Raw genomic sequence first — 14,962 nt, forward strand, 5'->3', positions numbered from 1 at the left:
TCAGTATGTACTTGCAAATAAATGGGCTGGCTTCATTATTGCTAGCATTAAATTGTCTGAACAGTACTTTTCTTTTGATACTATTTTTCCTTGCTGACATCCCTAATGATATTACTGCTGCATTATCTACATTTTCCACCAAGAGTATTTAATGTTTTTCTTTATTTTCATATAGATGGGGTACTCTTTTATGTCCATCATAAAGGCAAAGAAAAGGAACAGACAGTAAAGGTGATCAGAGGAGCTGAAGAAGCTGATGGGATTTTTAAAGAATTTCACGCCAGTGATGCAGGTGGGCACAGTGGCAAGGAAAAAACAAAAGATGACATTTCTACATTGGAGTGAGTTTTACTGATGAGTGCGTACATTATATTGTTATAACCGCAACACTTGTTAAATATTTATACAAATCCTAGAACAAACATACATAAAATAATTAATACCAATATGATTTTATTCTGATCTGCAGATTAAAGAGTGTCCCACATGCCAGATGAGCAGGCCAATCAAACACCATGAAGAATATACTCCCATTGTTGTATGATATTCTTCTTTTCTTGTTCTTCCCATTACACAGAATTGCAGTTCACAGAATCAACTATTTGATAGCCTGTATTATTTTATTTAGGTAAATGAACCTTGGGAGCTTGTTGGAATGGACTTGATCGGCAAATTGACAATGTCCTCAGATGGGAACCAGTACATATGTGTGCTGATTGACTACTTTACTAAATGGGTGGAGGCTTACCCAGTTGCCTCAAAAACAGCAGAAGTTGTCACTGCTTGCATTGTGAAATTTAATTATCGGTTTGGGGCACCTAAAAGGATCCTTACAGACCAGGGCAGGGAATTCATCAACCAGGTTTGCATTTAATATTTATGTTTAACAGACTATGATATTGAAATATATTACAAATAACATTGTGTCTTATAAGCTCATATTACTTTTGTGAACTGAGTGCCATTTTGTAGTTGTGACATTTTAACATATATGACAAAACAAATATTTTTCAAAAAACTTAATGTAACATAGCTTTTCTTTAGCTTGTCTTTACTGTATATAGGCTCGACACAATAATTACGCTATTAACTTATCGAACGATAAATGGACATGACGTCTAAGTTTTACCCCCTCAATATTGCCCACGATAATCCTATTAACATGGTTAAGTTGGGATATTGATTTTATTTAAAAACAGTGTTTGTATTTTATGTAGAATATTTAAACATTTTTATATTCCATTTCCAATTTCTAACTATCAAAATTCATTAAGATAAGAGATTGGTAAAAAAGTATTTGTCTGTTTCTTTAATTTTTGCTTTTTTATCATACTTACATTTTTGAGATTAACAAACACATTTTAATATCAGACAAAGATAACCTGAGTAAATGTAAAAAGCAGTTTTTAAATAATAATTCTATTTATTATGGGAAAAATCTATTCAAACCAACTTGGCCCTATGTGAAAAAGTATTTACCCCTAAATCTAATAACTTGGTTGTTCCACACTTGCCGTCAACAACTCCAATCAAGCATTTGCAATAACTGGTATTGAGAATTTCACATCTCTGTGGAGGATTTTTTTTCACTCTTCTTTGCAGAATTGTTTTAAATCAGACACATTGGAGGGTTTTCCAGCAAGAACGGCCTGTTTAAGTTCATGCCGCAGCATCTCAATTAGACTTTGACAAGGCCACTCCAAAACCTTCATTTATTTTTTTTTAGTCATTCAGAGGTGGATTTTCTGGTGTGCTTTGGATCATTGTCCTGCTGCAGAACCCAAAAACAGCTGACCTTAGGGTCATGAACTAATGACCAGACATTCTTCATCAAGATTGTCTGGTAGAGAGCAGAATTCACGGTTCCATCAATTACAGCAAGTTGTCCAGGCCCTGAAGCAGCAAAGCACCCTAGACCATCACACTAGCACCACCATGTTTAACTTCATCAGCCAATAGAATATTTTCCCAAAGTCCTGAGGATCAAGATGTTTGTTGGTAAATGTGAAATGGGCCCTTGTGTTATTTTTTGGAACTCTCCCATAGATACTATTTTCACCCAGTCTCTTTCTTATCATTGAATCGTAACACTGACCTTAACTGAGGCCAGTGAGACCTGCAGTTCTTTAGATGTTGTTCTGGGTTATTTTAGAACTGTGCTGTGCATTGAGCAGTTTTGGTAGGCCTGGGAATTTTCACCATTGTTCCATGTTTTCTCCTGAATAATAGTCCTCACTGTGGTTCTCTGGGGTCCCATAGCCTTAGAAATTACTTTTTTCAGACTGATAGATGTCAATAACTTTGTTTTCCTCATCTGTTCTTGAATTTCTTCAGATCATGTCATAATGTGTTGCTTTTTGAAATATTTTAGCTGCTTCATGACAACCTGCTTCAGACAGGTTCTATTTAAGTGATTACCTGATTCTACAGGTCTGGCAGTAATCAGGCCTGGTTGTGGTTAGTAGTGAAATTTAAATCAGCTTTCCCAAAAATGTAGTTAATAACAGTTAATTCATCTGAGGCAATTACCTATGCACATAATGCCAGATAGGTTTGAACAGCTTTTTCCCTTAATGAATGAAATCAACAATTAAAATCTGCTTTTGAATTTACTCAGTTTATCTTTCTCTATTAAAGTTTGTTTGAAAATCTGAAAAATGTAAGTATGACAAAAAAGTAATAGCAATATTAGGCATAAAATGTTTTTTAATGTACAATAAAATCCTTTGCAACAGACCTGGGACAAGATATTGTTATATCGACAAGATATAAACTATTGTTGTGACAAGTCTTTATAGCTTGACTAACTGCAATTATTTAAATGTCATATAATTACATTATTTTTTACAGATCAACAGAGAAGTCTGTGAATTGTTTGTTGTGAAACACAGCCTGTGTTCACCTTACCATCCTCAAACTAATGGATTAGTGGAAAAGATGAATGGCACCATTCAGAGGTAAGATTGTTTTTGCATGTATGACAATGCAATCAATGAACAAGACTACCAGAGAGCAACAATTGTTTGTATGGTGGGTCCTTCTCATCATTGACCATTGTTGAATGGAGTAAAGGTACACTACACTATATAAGTCTGTAGTGATTGACTGCAAAAAGTTGTTTCCTCTGTGCACTATGCTCCTCAGCATCCGCTGACCTCGCTCTATTATTTTACACTGACAGAGCGAGTCGCTGTTGTTCCCAGTCACTTCTTCAACTGTGTAATAATATCACTGACAGTCGACTGTGGAATATTTAGTAGTGAGAAAATTTCACGACTGGACTTGTTGCACAGGTGATATCTGAGTCATCTTGTTATTCCCCATAAATCTACAATAACTTTGCATCACTTTGTTATATGTGATATCTATTTTTTTTACTGACAAGGTGAATGAAACAGTGGAAGATATACTTTGGACAGAAATTCTTCAGCCTGCCATAAAGATGCAGGACCAAGTATATGAGGCAGTCAAAAGAAATATGTCAGCAGAGAAAAGGGGGAAAGTTGGAAAGAGAATTTCTGGGTCCCTTTACTGTTACCTTCTTACAAGGCAAAAGTGCCTATTTAATAGATGAAAAAGGCGTGAAATTTTACGAAAATTCATCTTGATCACTTGGTGCCATTTGTGGAGGCGAAAACACGTGTGCCTCACAAACTCAAAATTTTTTCACAATCTGCATCTGTCCCAGCAGTTGAGATACAGACATCTCCTGTCCCAGCCATGAGGAAAACATCTGTCCCAGCAGTTGAAATACAGACATCTCCTGTCCCAGCCATGAGGAAAACATCTGTCCTTACAGTTGAGATACAGGCAACTCCTGTCCCATTTCCTGCTCCCTGACGCCGGTGCGGGGGCTGGGCCGGGGGCGTCCTGGTGTCCTGGGGTTGCTGCCCGGGCCCCTGCCGCCCCCGCCGCGGAGGGTGGCCTGTACGGCGGTGCCGGTCATATGGCATCGTATGATTGGGTGGGTGTGGGCGTCTGTGCGCCCGCGCGCATTCTTCCCTGGTGTGCGCCCTCGGACTCGCGTGCAGCCGTGCATGTTCCTCCCGTGTGTGCGCCCTCCCGCACATGTGCACGTTCGTCCCATGTATGCATCCATATACAAGCCGGTACTGGGTGGGCTTTCCATTCGCCCCCACCTCATCTAGGGGGATGGGGGGGGTGTATATATGGGTGTGTGTGTGTACATATTGGGGTGATATGTGTATGTATATATGTGTGTGTATGTATGTATGTAGGAGTGTGTATATGTGTGGAGGTATGTGTGCGTAGGTGTATATATAGGGGTGGATGAATATATGGGAGTGAAGGTATGTAGGTGTATATATGGGCGAGGATGCATATATGAGGTTGAGTGTGTGTGAGGACAGCTGGTTCTGGGTCGGGGGATTGCTGTCCCCAGTCCTCTCCTGGCTGCTCCCCTGTGGTTGCTACTTCCCCCCTGGATGGGGGGCGCCTTGGGGTTTTAGGGCCTGGCCTGGTGATCCGGCGTGACGGTTGGCCCGCTCCCCTGCGTGGTTGGGTTCCGAGGCGGCTCAGGGCCCCTCGGCGGGGATGGGGCCCTGCTGGGTGGTGGGTGGCTCTCGGGCGTATGAGGCGCTGGGTCTTTGCTGCTGCCTCGTGATGGGGGGGGGGCATCCTGGGGGCGGCTCTGGTTCCTCTGGTTCCCCTGGACCTGCGCTCCATGGCTGGGGGGGGGTGCTGTCCGGAGTCCCCCTCTCCCTTCCGCTGGGGTGGGCATGCAGGGGTCACTGGGAGATGCGGCCCAGGGTCCCCACTGCTCATGGGGGGGCTGCGGCGGGCGGGATTCCCTGGTCTTTCTCTGCCTTCCTCTGGCCTCTGGGGGGATGTTGTCGCAGCTTTCTGCCCTCGCTATTGAGTGCATCTTGTGACAAATTTATACTGTCCTGCACTCACAAACACACACACCCACATACACATACATCACAGTCATTTGTGCAGTATTTCCAAGTGCTGTACGTCTCAGGTACACTTTCTTCTCTTTTCTCAGGAGCAGCAGTTGGTGAACCATCACCGTGGCATTTGCGCTGTGTTCTTTCTGCCCTTTTGTTATCCCCCCCCCTTGATCTATCCTCTCCCTTCTTTACAGATTCCCCTGGCCTGTCAAGTCTGGCATGATGTTAACACATTTCATTAAAATATCAATTGTATAAACAAAATGAAATTAAATAATTAAAAAAGAAAGAAAGAAAGAAAGAAACACTGACAAGATGAGCCTATAATCTATAGTGCTCATTTTGGAAAAGTAAATTTGTTTGGCACAGTAATGCAGTCTGACCATAATTCTGATTGCAAATCTACCAGACAAGACAGGCAAAAAAAAAAAAAAACTCCTGTCCCAGCCATGAGGAAAACATCTGTCCCAGCAGTTGAGATACAGACATCTCCTGTCCCAGCCATGAGGAAAACATCTGTCCTTACAGTTGAGATACAGGCAACTCCTGTCCCAGCCATGAGGAAAACATCTCCTGTCCCTACAGTTGAGATACAGACATCTCCTGTCCCAGCCATGAGGAAAACATCTGTCCTTACAGTTGAGATACAGGCAACTCCTGTCCCAGCCATGAGAAAAACATCTCCTGTCCCTACAGTTGAGATTCAGAAAACTCCTGTCCCAGCCATGAGGAAAACATCTCCTGTCCCTACAGTTGAGATTCAGAAAACTCCTGTCCCAATCATGAGAAAAACATCTCCTGTCCCTACAGTTGAAATTCAGAAAACTCCTGTCCCAATCATGAGAAAAACATCTCCTGTCCCTACAGTTGAAATTCAGAAAACTCCTGTCCCAATCATGAGAAAAACATCTCCTGTCCCTACAGTTGAGATACAGACATCTCCTGTCCCAGCCATGAGGAAAATATCTCCTGTCCCTACAGTTGATATTGATACAGTTGATACAGTCAAATATTTGACATGGACATAGGATGTCTTGCTCCTGGCAAAGAACTGGAGAGTGAGGTACTGAATTATTTTCTTTTACATAGAATTTGAATTTACAGAGGTGTGTACCAACACATTGATTTTACGCAGGTACATGAAACCAGGTATAATTTTGATCTATTAATAGTTTCCTATTTTAAATTTAAAAATGGAGGTTTTGTTTTGACAGTAGCAATATATTCAAGACATAGCTTTGCAACTACTAACATAGTCTATTTGTCTCTAAAGGTTATAAATGCATACATCTTGACACTGGTGAAGAAGCATAATCAGACACATAGTAGCAATATTGTTTATGCGTGATTTTTATTACTATTTATTTTAGTGTAAACCAAGCCACTACAAAGTTCTTTTGGGTGTTATAAATGAGCATAACCACTGGACTTTAGCTGTAAGTATCCATGAATACACTTCAGAATCATGTTGATATTGACTGGAAAGCAAATTTGCTAACCTATCCACAATAGGCTGGTGTTGCTGCAGATTTTCCTTCTAACCAACCAGAAGCTCACATTATCAGTTGTTTGAAGACACTAGCCTTTTGTGGAAAAGATTGGCCATCCATTCTATGACACACATAGGGTTGCAAGATAAAGTTGATTTTGTTTTTTTATTATTATTTTTATTATTATTATATGTATACTTATTTTTATTTATGTAACCTATTTTTTTATTTTAAATATTTAGGCTATTTATTCATCACAAAAAAGGACCGTTTTTCTAGATCCCATGGGCGAGTCACAAAGCAACGTGACAAAGTGCTTAAAAACCACAAGGTAAGAAAAATGTCTAGGGTCTAGGGTCTGCCATTACAGGTAAGATGAATGTTACCTTATACTTCAGTTGTTTTGCAGAGACTTCATGAGGAAAAAAGGCTGCAAAGTGTCAGGATGGACATGCAATAGTGTTCCCCACCCAAGACAGAGAGATGGCACATCATGTGGTGTCTTTTTTTGCAAGGTAAGCTTTCATTAGGTACTGTAACAAAAAAATCCAAAGACTTCATATTTGTTTGTAATGCCTTTTAATTTCTTTCAGTTTGCAGAACAAATCTTGCAAAACGAACCCGTCAGCTTTTTGAACACAGACCAAGCAGTTGCTCATATGAGAAAAGACATGGCAGTGTTCCTTATTCAGGAATCAGGTTAATGCTAATACATTTGTAAATGTCAGAACATGCAAGGGTTCACATTTAATATACAGTTTTGTTCTGTATGTTAATACTAATGTGCTTGTCTTTTACTGTGACTACTGCCTACTGATGATTAGATGTAAATGTTTGTAGATGTTTGTGATTCATCCACAAACGATAAAGGTTCCTTAAACAGCAATAATAACAGTTCTTGTCATTTCTTTTTTGTTTTAAAAGTAAAAAGAAATGATGGCAGGTATATATGTAACAGATTTACATAAATATTATTTGTGTGCTTCTGTAGAAGATTTGTCTGATCTCTGTCACTACTGTGGTGAAGAGGACAAAGTGATGGAGCGATGCCATCTGAATGGGTAATGCAGAATTATCATTTTAAAAGTATTATAACTTTAAAAGGCTTTGCTGCAGGTTTCCTTTCTAAATAAGCAGACACACACCTGCTTCAATGTGTTTATTCAGATAGTCTCTGTCAATAAACAACTGAAGAGGTGTGCTCTTGATTGAAATAAAACCCTGCAGTCAAACCCTTCATGGATAAAATCAGACACCCTTCCTTTAGTTTCTGAACCAATAAATAATACATCGCTGCAATTGGGCTTTTTTTTACATGGCATTAAATTTAAGTGGTAATATAAATTGTTTCATCAGATTGCCTGCGATGGATGTAACCGATGGTTCCACCAGTCATGCTCCGGAAACCCACCAGCAGAAGAAGATTTTTATTGTTCAGCATGTGCAGCAGTGTAGACATACAATGTGTGGACAAAAGTTTTAGCATTAATTAAAAGTAAATACAAAAAGTTTTTTTCTGGATGGTCTTTTCTCAGTTCACACTGGGGTGTTTAAAGACTTCAGCAACACTGCTATATCTGAATTTCACATAACAGTATAACATACATTAACACATCCAAAAAATAGCTGTTCTGTGGGAGTCCTGTGGATTTAAAGTATTATATATTATAGTATTATATAGTATTATATAAGGATTAAATATTTTATTTGTATATAGTTTTCAAGATTTGTATAAAGGATTTTGTTTTTGTGTAAAGGATTTAGTTTTTTTGTACAAAGGATTTTGTTTTGTCAAATAATGTTAACGTATCACTTGTTTGCATAAATGCAATTTATACAATTTTTAAAAATCTGATATTCTAAGCTTTTGTGTTTTGTAGCTTAACTGGTGATGTGCTGTTGGCATTAAGGGTATTCATTGTAACACCCCAGTTAATACAGTATATAAGGGGAAAAATCTTTATTACAAACCTGAGACAAATCTAGCCATGTTGTGTGACAAGTCTGAAAATAATGTCTTCACATGTAAGTGCTGCATGTAAAAAATAATTGAATTTGAGTGTAAAAATGCTTCATTAACAATGTGGGGGGGTGCATGATAACCATAGATAATCAGCACCATTACTGTACTTTAAATCAGTACAGTTCCCCCTACAAGGGGAATCACTTTTCCCAGTCTCTGGTTAAATATGTTCCCCCTGTGTTCTCAGTGTAAAGGTGGTACAGGATGAAAACGTCTGAGCAGTTTGAAATAACACCGTTTCGTGCAAATGTAGTTTAATTAAACCAGTAAAAACTATTGCAAACGTTTAATACAACACTTAGCAAAACCAACGAGGCGGTCATCCATAATAACATATATCATATAACATCGATTAATACTCACGCTAATTAAACGTGAATTAACATATTCATTAATGCTGCCGCTAGCAAAATAAGTTATACTTCATAACGAGCCTTTCGATTTAAATAAGAGCTTATCCCGAACAATAGAAAGAAATTATGATAAAACACGGGGAAGCTAAGACTGCCTAAGCCCCACCCGCCAAATACGTAAGGATTTTGACATGCGCACTCAGAGCGAACTGAATTCACCGTAACACCGGTTGTTTTCATCAAAAGTACTCGGCGAAATAGAAAAATCGAAAACTTTAACGAAATATACTGGTTGTAGTTTGTTTTATGTTTTACCACGATTTAGAAAATGGTTTCAGAATTTGAAGAGGTGGTTTGTGAGAGAAAGGAGGTGCGAAACGCGAATATCCGCTGAATATCCAATATTAATATTACAATTTCTCTGCCTGCGCTATAAAATCATTAGATGATTATAGTTAATTGGGTGGTACTGCCAAAAGATGATAAAGTTGATATGGTTGAATTTTCATTCATTATCACATTCCCATGTTGATAATAGGATAAAAATGTTCATTACCGGCAGACTTAACGAAGGACGTCTCACTGGCTAAACAAGCTTGGCATGCATCCTTTTGTCCTAGAACCTTTTCCTCAAAGAGAGGCGAGGAGCAGAAAGGACATGAGGATGAATGACTGTCCTCTTACAATACCCTGTAGCCTACCTTACCTTTCTAAAAAAATAAAATAAAATAAAATAAAAGAATTCCAACACTGACCTCTAGTGTTGACTCTCCGCCAGAGTGACCAATGGTTAGACTCGACTCCTTTGAATGACACCTCGTCTTTTTGTTTCTCGATTGTCCAATGCCATTGAGTAGAGTGAAGTCCATAAATATTTGGATGTAGTAAAAATTACTGCTATTTTAACATACTGAATGTGAACTTAATAAAACGAACTCAGCTGAAAGTATTTACATTCATTTTTAAGGACTGTCTTTTAAGGAAAGTAATTGGACAGTTGGCTGTTCAGAGGTTTCATGGGCAGGTGTGTTATTCCCTCATTGTTACACCTACAAATAAGAAGATAAAAGGTCTAGAAAATGGTTTGTTAAAGAATGTACTGGTGAGCTCAGAAACACCAAAAGGCCAAATAGGAAAAACAGATTTAAATATACAAATAAAAAAAAATTAAAAAAAAACATATGAAGTTCTCAAACACCATCTTCTGGACAGATGAGACAATCAACTTGTACCAGAACGATAAGAAGAGTACAGAGAAGGGAAGGAAGCGTTTATGATCCAAAGCATACAACCTTGCTTCAATGCAATGGTCAAGTCAGTCAACCGACTTCAAACTAAGCATGCATTTCACTTACTGAAGGCAAAACTAAACATAAAATGTCCTAAGAAGAACTGAAGACAGCTGCAGTAAAGGCCTAGCATCACCGGAGGAAAAAAAAAAAAAAAAAAAAACCATCATCCGGTGACATCTATGGGTTCTGGACTTAAGAGTGCCTAAAAGTGTGTGTTTGGAGGTGTAATTCTCCCTGTGTTTTCTTAGTGTTTCTTGCATTATGCTTATCACTAATTGATCTAGACCTCAATGCTTAGTTGAACACAAACTACATACATAAATAATTTAGAATGGGAATAAAAAAAATTTAAAAAAAAAGACAAGCAAAGAAGTCCATTACAACATAAGGAAAACACATCCAACACCAAAATCTCATTCATATTTTTATGTGCCTATGGCAGATGTCTGCTATACACACAGATAAAAATGCACAGGGCCTCTGCTCTGGGCTGCCTTACAAAACTAAAAAGAAAGAAAGATAGCATTTGCTAAATTGTACCATATACGATCCACATAAATAATGCTGGGACATTTTTCCTTGCCATAACAGCGCAACAGCTGAATCTATGTAGTGTATTCTGCAAGTGGTTAGCAATATTTATGTTACAGCATAATTGCAACGTCCAGACACAGGCACGGTAATTGACCAATGAACATGAAAGCAAGTGCTTAATTCCAGTACAGTAATAGCTGTTTATTTACAACAGTATTCAATCCAATTTGTTTGACATCTGCTATCTGAAACCTGTCTGCCGTTTTATCCTTCTATCTGAAAAACATCCTTTGCCCATAATGGTCCTAATATTATTCTGTTGAGCTGAATGAAGCACAAGAAGACCTAAAACACTTAAAATCTGATGTACTTCTTGTAAAAAATAAATAGCTATTTCAAAAAGTACAGTTTAGGGACATTCAGATGGCAAATGTTTAAGAAAGGAATTATATAACTATACAAGGGCTTAGCAGAACTCATGAGACAGAGGACGTTAAGGCAAAATATTCCACTAATGCATGTCTGTTATATACACACATACATGCAGACACACAATCATACAAAGTGAATCACATCCACACACGCAATTCCAATTGCTTTTTGAGCAAACAGTACAATGTTGGTCTCTTTTTTTTTTGCTAGCCTTTTAATGAGCTTAAAAGGTGTTAGACCTAAGAAAATAAGCAGTGGAGGACTACTTCAGGACCAAAGATGAGAAACACTGGTGTATCTGAACAAACTGGCATGACCTACAGTGTCCCTAATTTCTGTCAACAGAAGTATGATGAATAAAGTGAAGACTTTTCAAGGCAGACATCACTTCAATCATCCCTTGCTGGACTAAATAAGACTTTAAATATGGTAAATTACAAACTAAATAGCTGAAAACAGCAAAGGGTATACTGCAGAAGACCAGTAAAAAAGTGTTTGGTCTTTTCATTCTCAGACAAAAGTTCCTAATGGTAGGCTGCATTGGTGCATGCTCATTTAATGAGAGACAGTTCCACTGGTGCTTATGTGCAACTTTGGCACCCAGATGAGTTCATGGAAATTTGAAAGACCTCAAGACGAACTGGCCTCTCACTGGTATTGTCTGTAGTCCCCAAAAGAAGGGCCAGGCATAGGAGCAGGTTCCTCTGCAAATTGTGGGCCTAAAGGGGAAGAAAAAATAATGGTGTTTAAACAATTCAACACCAAATGTTCAGGACTAATGATATCTATGATATGGCAGCTATAAGCATTTTTTTTTGCACTCACCAGTAGGGAACTGTGATGAAGCAAATCTTGTAAGAAGGATTCCAGCACCTTCTATTAAAGCTAACAGTATGCCTCCCATAGCAGCAGAACCTACCATAGCAACTGGCCCATCTAAGGACAAAGAGCATGGATCAATATCCCTAATAGAACAATGGTAGATAGCAAACACAGAAAATCATTCAATGTACAATATTCAAACATCTTGAGAGTAGGAGTGAAATTACACACATAAGGTGTTTTTTCGATGGGTAATGCAGTATGGTACGTTACTAATCTGAATCCAGAACTATCTGTACTTGAGATACATGCATCTCTTTCCAATGTCACAACAGAACTGAGAAAATAAGTTTTCTGGAGGTTGTGTGGTGGTCCCACACTGGTGTGTAACCTCAAACAACAGAGAAGACTGCATTGACCAATCAATAGTCTGCGCTATTTCTCATTCCACCAATACAAGCCCACACCTGGTACTCTGGTTAGAAAACTCAGGTACAGTACACTTTACTCAGTAGTGGAAATTATGGTTAAATGCATGATCCCAGATTTGTTACCTTATTGTACTATATTGCAGTGCCTAGTCCAAAAACAGGGAAATGTCACATTGTTGCACATGATACAATATATTTTAGAACAGAAATCTAAATGTACAGGAGACAAATGTGTTTAAATGTACACAAAGAATAAAAAGTTTTAATCTTTCTTACTTTTCTATTTCATTTTGTTTTAGGAATATCATAGACTGTTTTTAACAGAACATTGGAAACCATTCCAATTTGTGTCAGTATGTCACAAATATTTTTTACTCACTGAACTGTCACACAGTTGTATACAAAAGTCATGCATGAATCTCAAATATAGGCCCAAATCCTGACTCACTTCTTGCAGCAAGGATAGCACCCGTCATGGCTCCGCTTGTTATCGAGTTCCAGGGATCCTCTTTTCCCCGCACTTTCACCAGCCCACAATCAATCATTGAAAAGAGTCCGCCCCATACAGCAAAACTTCCTGTAAAAATGTAAAAACCATTTGGAGATTTTACATGTGTGAGACTTTCTAGATTCTGACATGTAACATGTTCCAGAGCAGTGAAAGCAACTCTAAATTCTACTATGTGGACTTTGCACCAACTTTTATAGTATGTCACAGAATTACATTTTCAAGAGACCTGAGTAAAAACTATATTCCAACTAAACTAAAAACACTAAATATAGATGGTTTATTATTGTTAAGTTCTTTTTTACTGTTTGGCTTTAAAAAAATATTTAGTTTATGCAATTTCAAAATATCTGGTAGACACGACATTACTAAAATAATTAATAGTGACATCCCCATTACTGAAACATGCCATACCACTGAGATCTGTTAAATAATCTGTAAGAGTAAACTCTTACCTCCTAGCTGTGGGGCTCTAGTCCTAATGGCTGTCATGCTCCCCCTTAGTCTGTGGTTCATTCCCTGAAGAACAGAAAACATAAACGCACATAAAAAAAATGTAACAATATAATCAACAGCACAAAGCCCAGCATAGTCTGATCAGCAAACAGAGCAATGATGGATAAAACAACTGAATAAAACTAATTTATGCAAAAACATGAGTTTCGGAATCAAAAACGTGTGATTGTTTTAGACGTATTGTCCCACATTACCCAACATAATGCAAGAAGACGCAGTGCCGTTATCTTGTAAAGAAAGTACATAATCAGAGTGGCAATAATTCTGACAGGTTTTTGCAATATAAGCCAAACCTTATGATACACACAGTTCCCAAGTATTTCATCATCTTACTGCAGCAAAGAAAAGCTGTTCCTGAAAGAGGCTGCCTTAGTTTTTAAAGACCTACAGACCTACATTGACCTAAAGACCTACAGTGCCTTGCAATGCCTTGCAGTGCCTTGATGAGAGGAAGCCAGTCCTCTTTACACATTTACATACAACTGCATTTATCAAATTTTAAGACAATAGTGTGATAACAGTGAATTACAGATGTGATTTAGTTTTTGTCAACAAGTCAAATCATTATTATCCCGGCATTTCAACTACACAAACCAGCTGAACTTACAGCTGGCGCGTTTCTAAAGCCTTTGACAGCCTGGAATATTCCTCCACCTATTGCTCCCATGGTGAATGCACCGCCACAGTCGTCCACTATCCTCCACGGACTGAAAAAAGACAAGAGATCAATGTAAATTCAGACACAACCATCAGTTCACAAATAAACAAATTATTACAGCTAAAGAGAGTAACAGATAAACTGATACTTGCCATTTCTAATTTGTATAATCTTAACTTTTTACAAAAAAAAATTGAGTGTCTTAAACACGTGTAATGTGATCGAAATCGAGCCAAATTACACACCACAGCGGCAAGACATCATAGCAGAATAACTAACCCGGGTTAGTCACATTAACTTCTTAACCGCCGCGTGAAACGGACACGAGACAGACAGGAACTATATTTAAAACACAACGCAAACTGACCTTTCGACAAAGGAGGTAAAACCTGCCCAGTCTCAAAGGTTTTACACCTATGTGTTGTCCCTAGGAATAAACAACAAACTATAGCCCCCCCTGATAACGCTAACGGAGCTAAAGGAGCAAGGTCATCCAGCTTGTCATGTTACTCAGCAAGCATCGTGGCAGCAAAGCGTAAGTCAATCGCTCCACCTGATGCTGATTTAACACTCATTTTGACTAGATATCAAATTACCAGATTTATTTCAGAGAGAAAACAGAGAAGTAAATTAGCAAAGGACAACATATCAAAGTGTTTTATCTGGCCGGCTTACCATGGCTCCCTCGCGTACTCCTCCATTTTGTTCTTTTCCTGCTCCGTGTGACGTAATCAGAAACGTGAGAATTCTAGGTGACGTTCTGCTTGACGTTAGTGTCAGCCTGTTTAATAAGACCCTCTAGTGGGCCGAGAGCAGAACTGCAGGAAAAGTTTGTTGCAGTTTTTTCCATTTGCTAACACGCTAAAATGACTTAGATAGCACAGTTATTTAAACTGACACACAGAGAGCAAAACCTCTTCTCAAGTCTCCAAAACTCTAAACACATTTTCTGCTTTACACACATTTTGCAGTTCAAAATGGCACTTT

The 14,962-nt window shown here is 38.4% G+C and overlaps 1 protein-coding gene across 2 annotated transcripts; it reads right to left on the minus strand.

Annotated features, from left to right (window-relative positions):
- Window positions 1-10,485: 10,485 nt before the first annotated feature.
- Window positions 10,486-14,760, minus strand: timm17a (translocase of inner mitochondrial membrane 17 homolog A (yeast)). 2 transcript variants are annotated; one of them, XM_017685190.2, is made up of 6 exons: window positions 14,651-14,760; window positions 13,925-14,024; window positions 13,257-13,320; window positions 12,742-12,870; window positions 11,866-11,976; window positions 10,486-11,759 (listed from the first exon to the last, which is right to left on the minus strand). In XM_017685190.2, the coding sequence occupies exons 1-6, from the start codon at window positions 14,674-14,676 to the stop codon at window positions 11,689-11,691; spliced, it is 501 nt and encodes a 166-aa protein (XP_017540679.1). In that variant the 5' UTR covers window positions 14,677-14,760; the 3' UTR covers window positions 10,486-11,688. The 2 variants fall into 2 exon arrangements, with proteins under 2 accessions (XP_017540679.1, XP_017540681.1); XM_017685192.2 differs by lacking the exon at window positions 14,651-14,760 and adding an exon at window positions 14,343-14,493.
- Between the last annotated feature and the right edge of the window lie 202 nt (window positions 14,761-14,962).

Source organism: Pygocentrus nattereri, chromosome 21, assembly GCF_015220715.1.
Source record: "Pygocentrus nattereri isolate fPygNat1 chromosome 21, fPygNat1.pri, whole genome shotgun sequence".
Classification (NCBI taxonomy): Eukaryota; Metazoa; Chordata; class Actinopteri; order Characiformes; family Serrasalmidae; genus Pygocentrus; species Pygocentrus nattereri.

Coding starts and splice junctions, on each gene's coding strand:
- timm17a (XM_017685190.2), bottom strand. CDS start 14,676: ATGGAGGAGTACGCGAGGGAGCCATG. Junction 12,871..13,256: donor TAGAGCCCCACAGCTAGGAG/GTAAGAGTTTAC, acceptor ACATTTTTACAG/GAAGTTTTGCTGTATGGGGC. Junction 11,760..11,865: donor TTCATCACAGTTCCCTACTG/GTGAGTGCAAAA, acceptor CTTCCCCTTTAG/GCCCACAATTTGCAGAGGAA.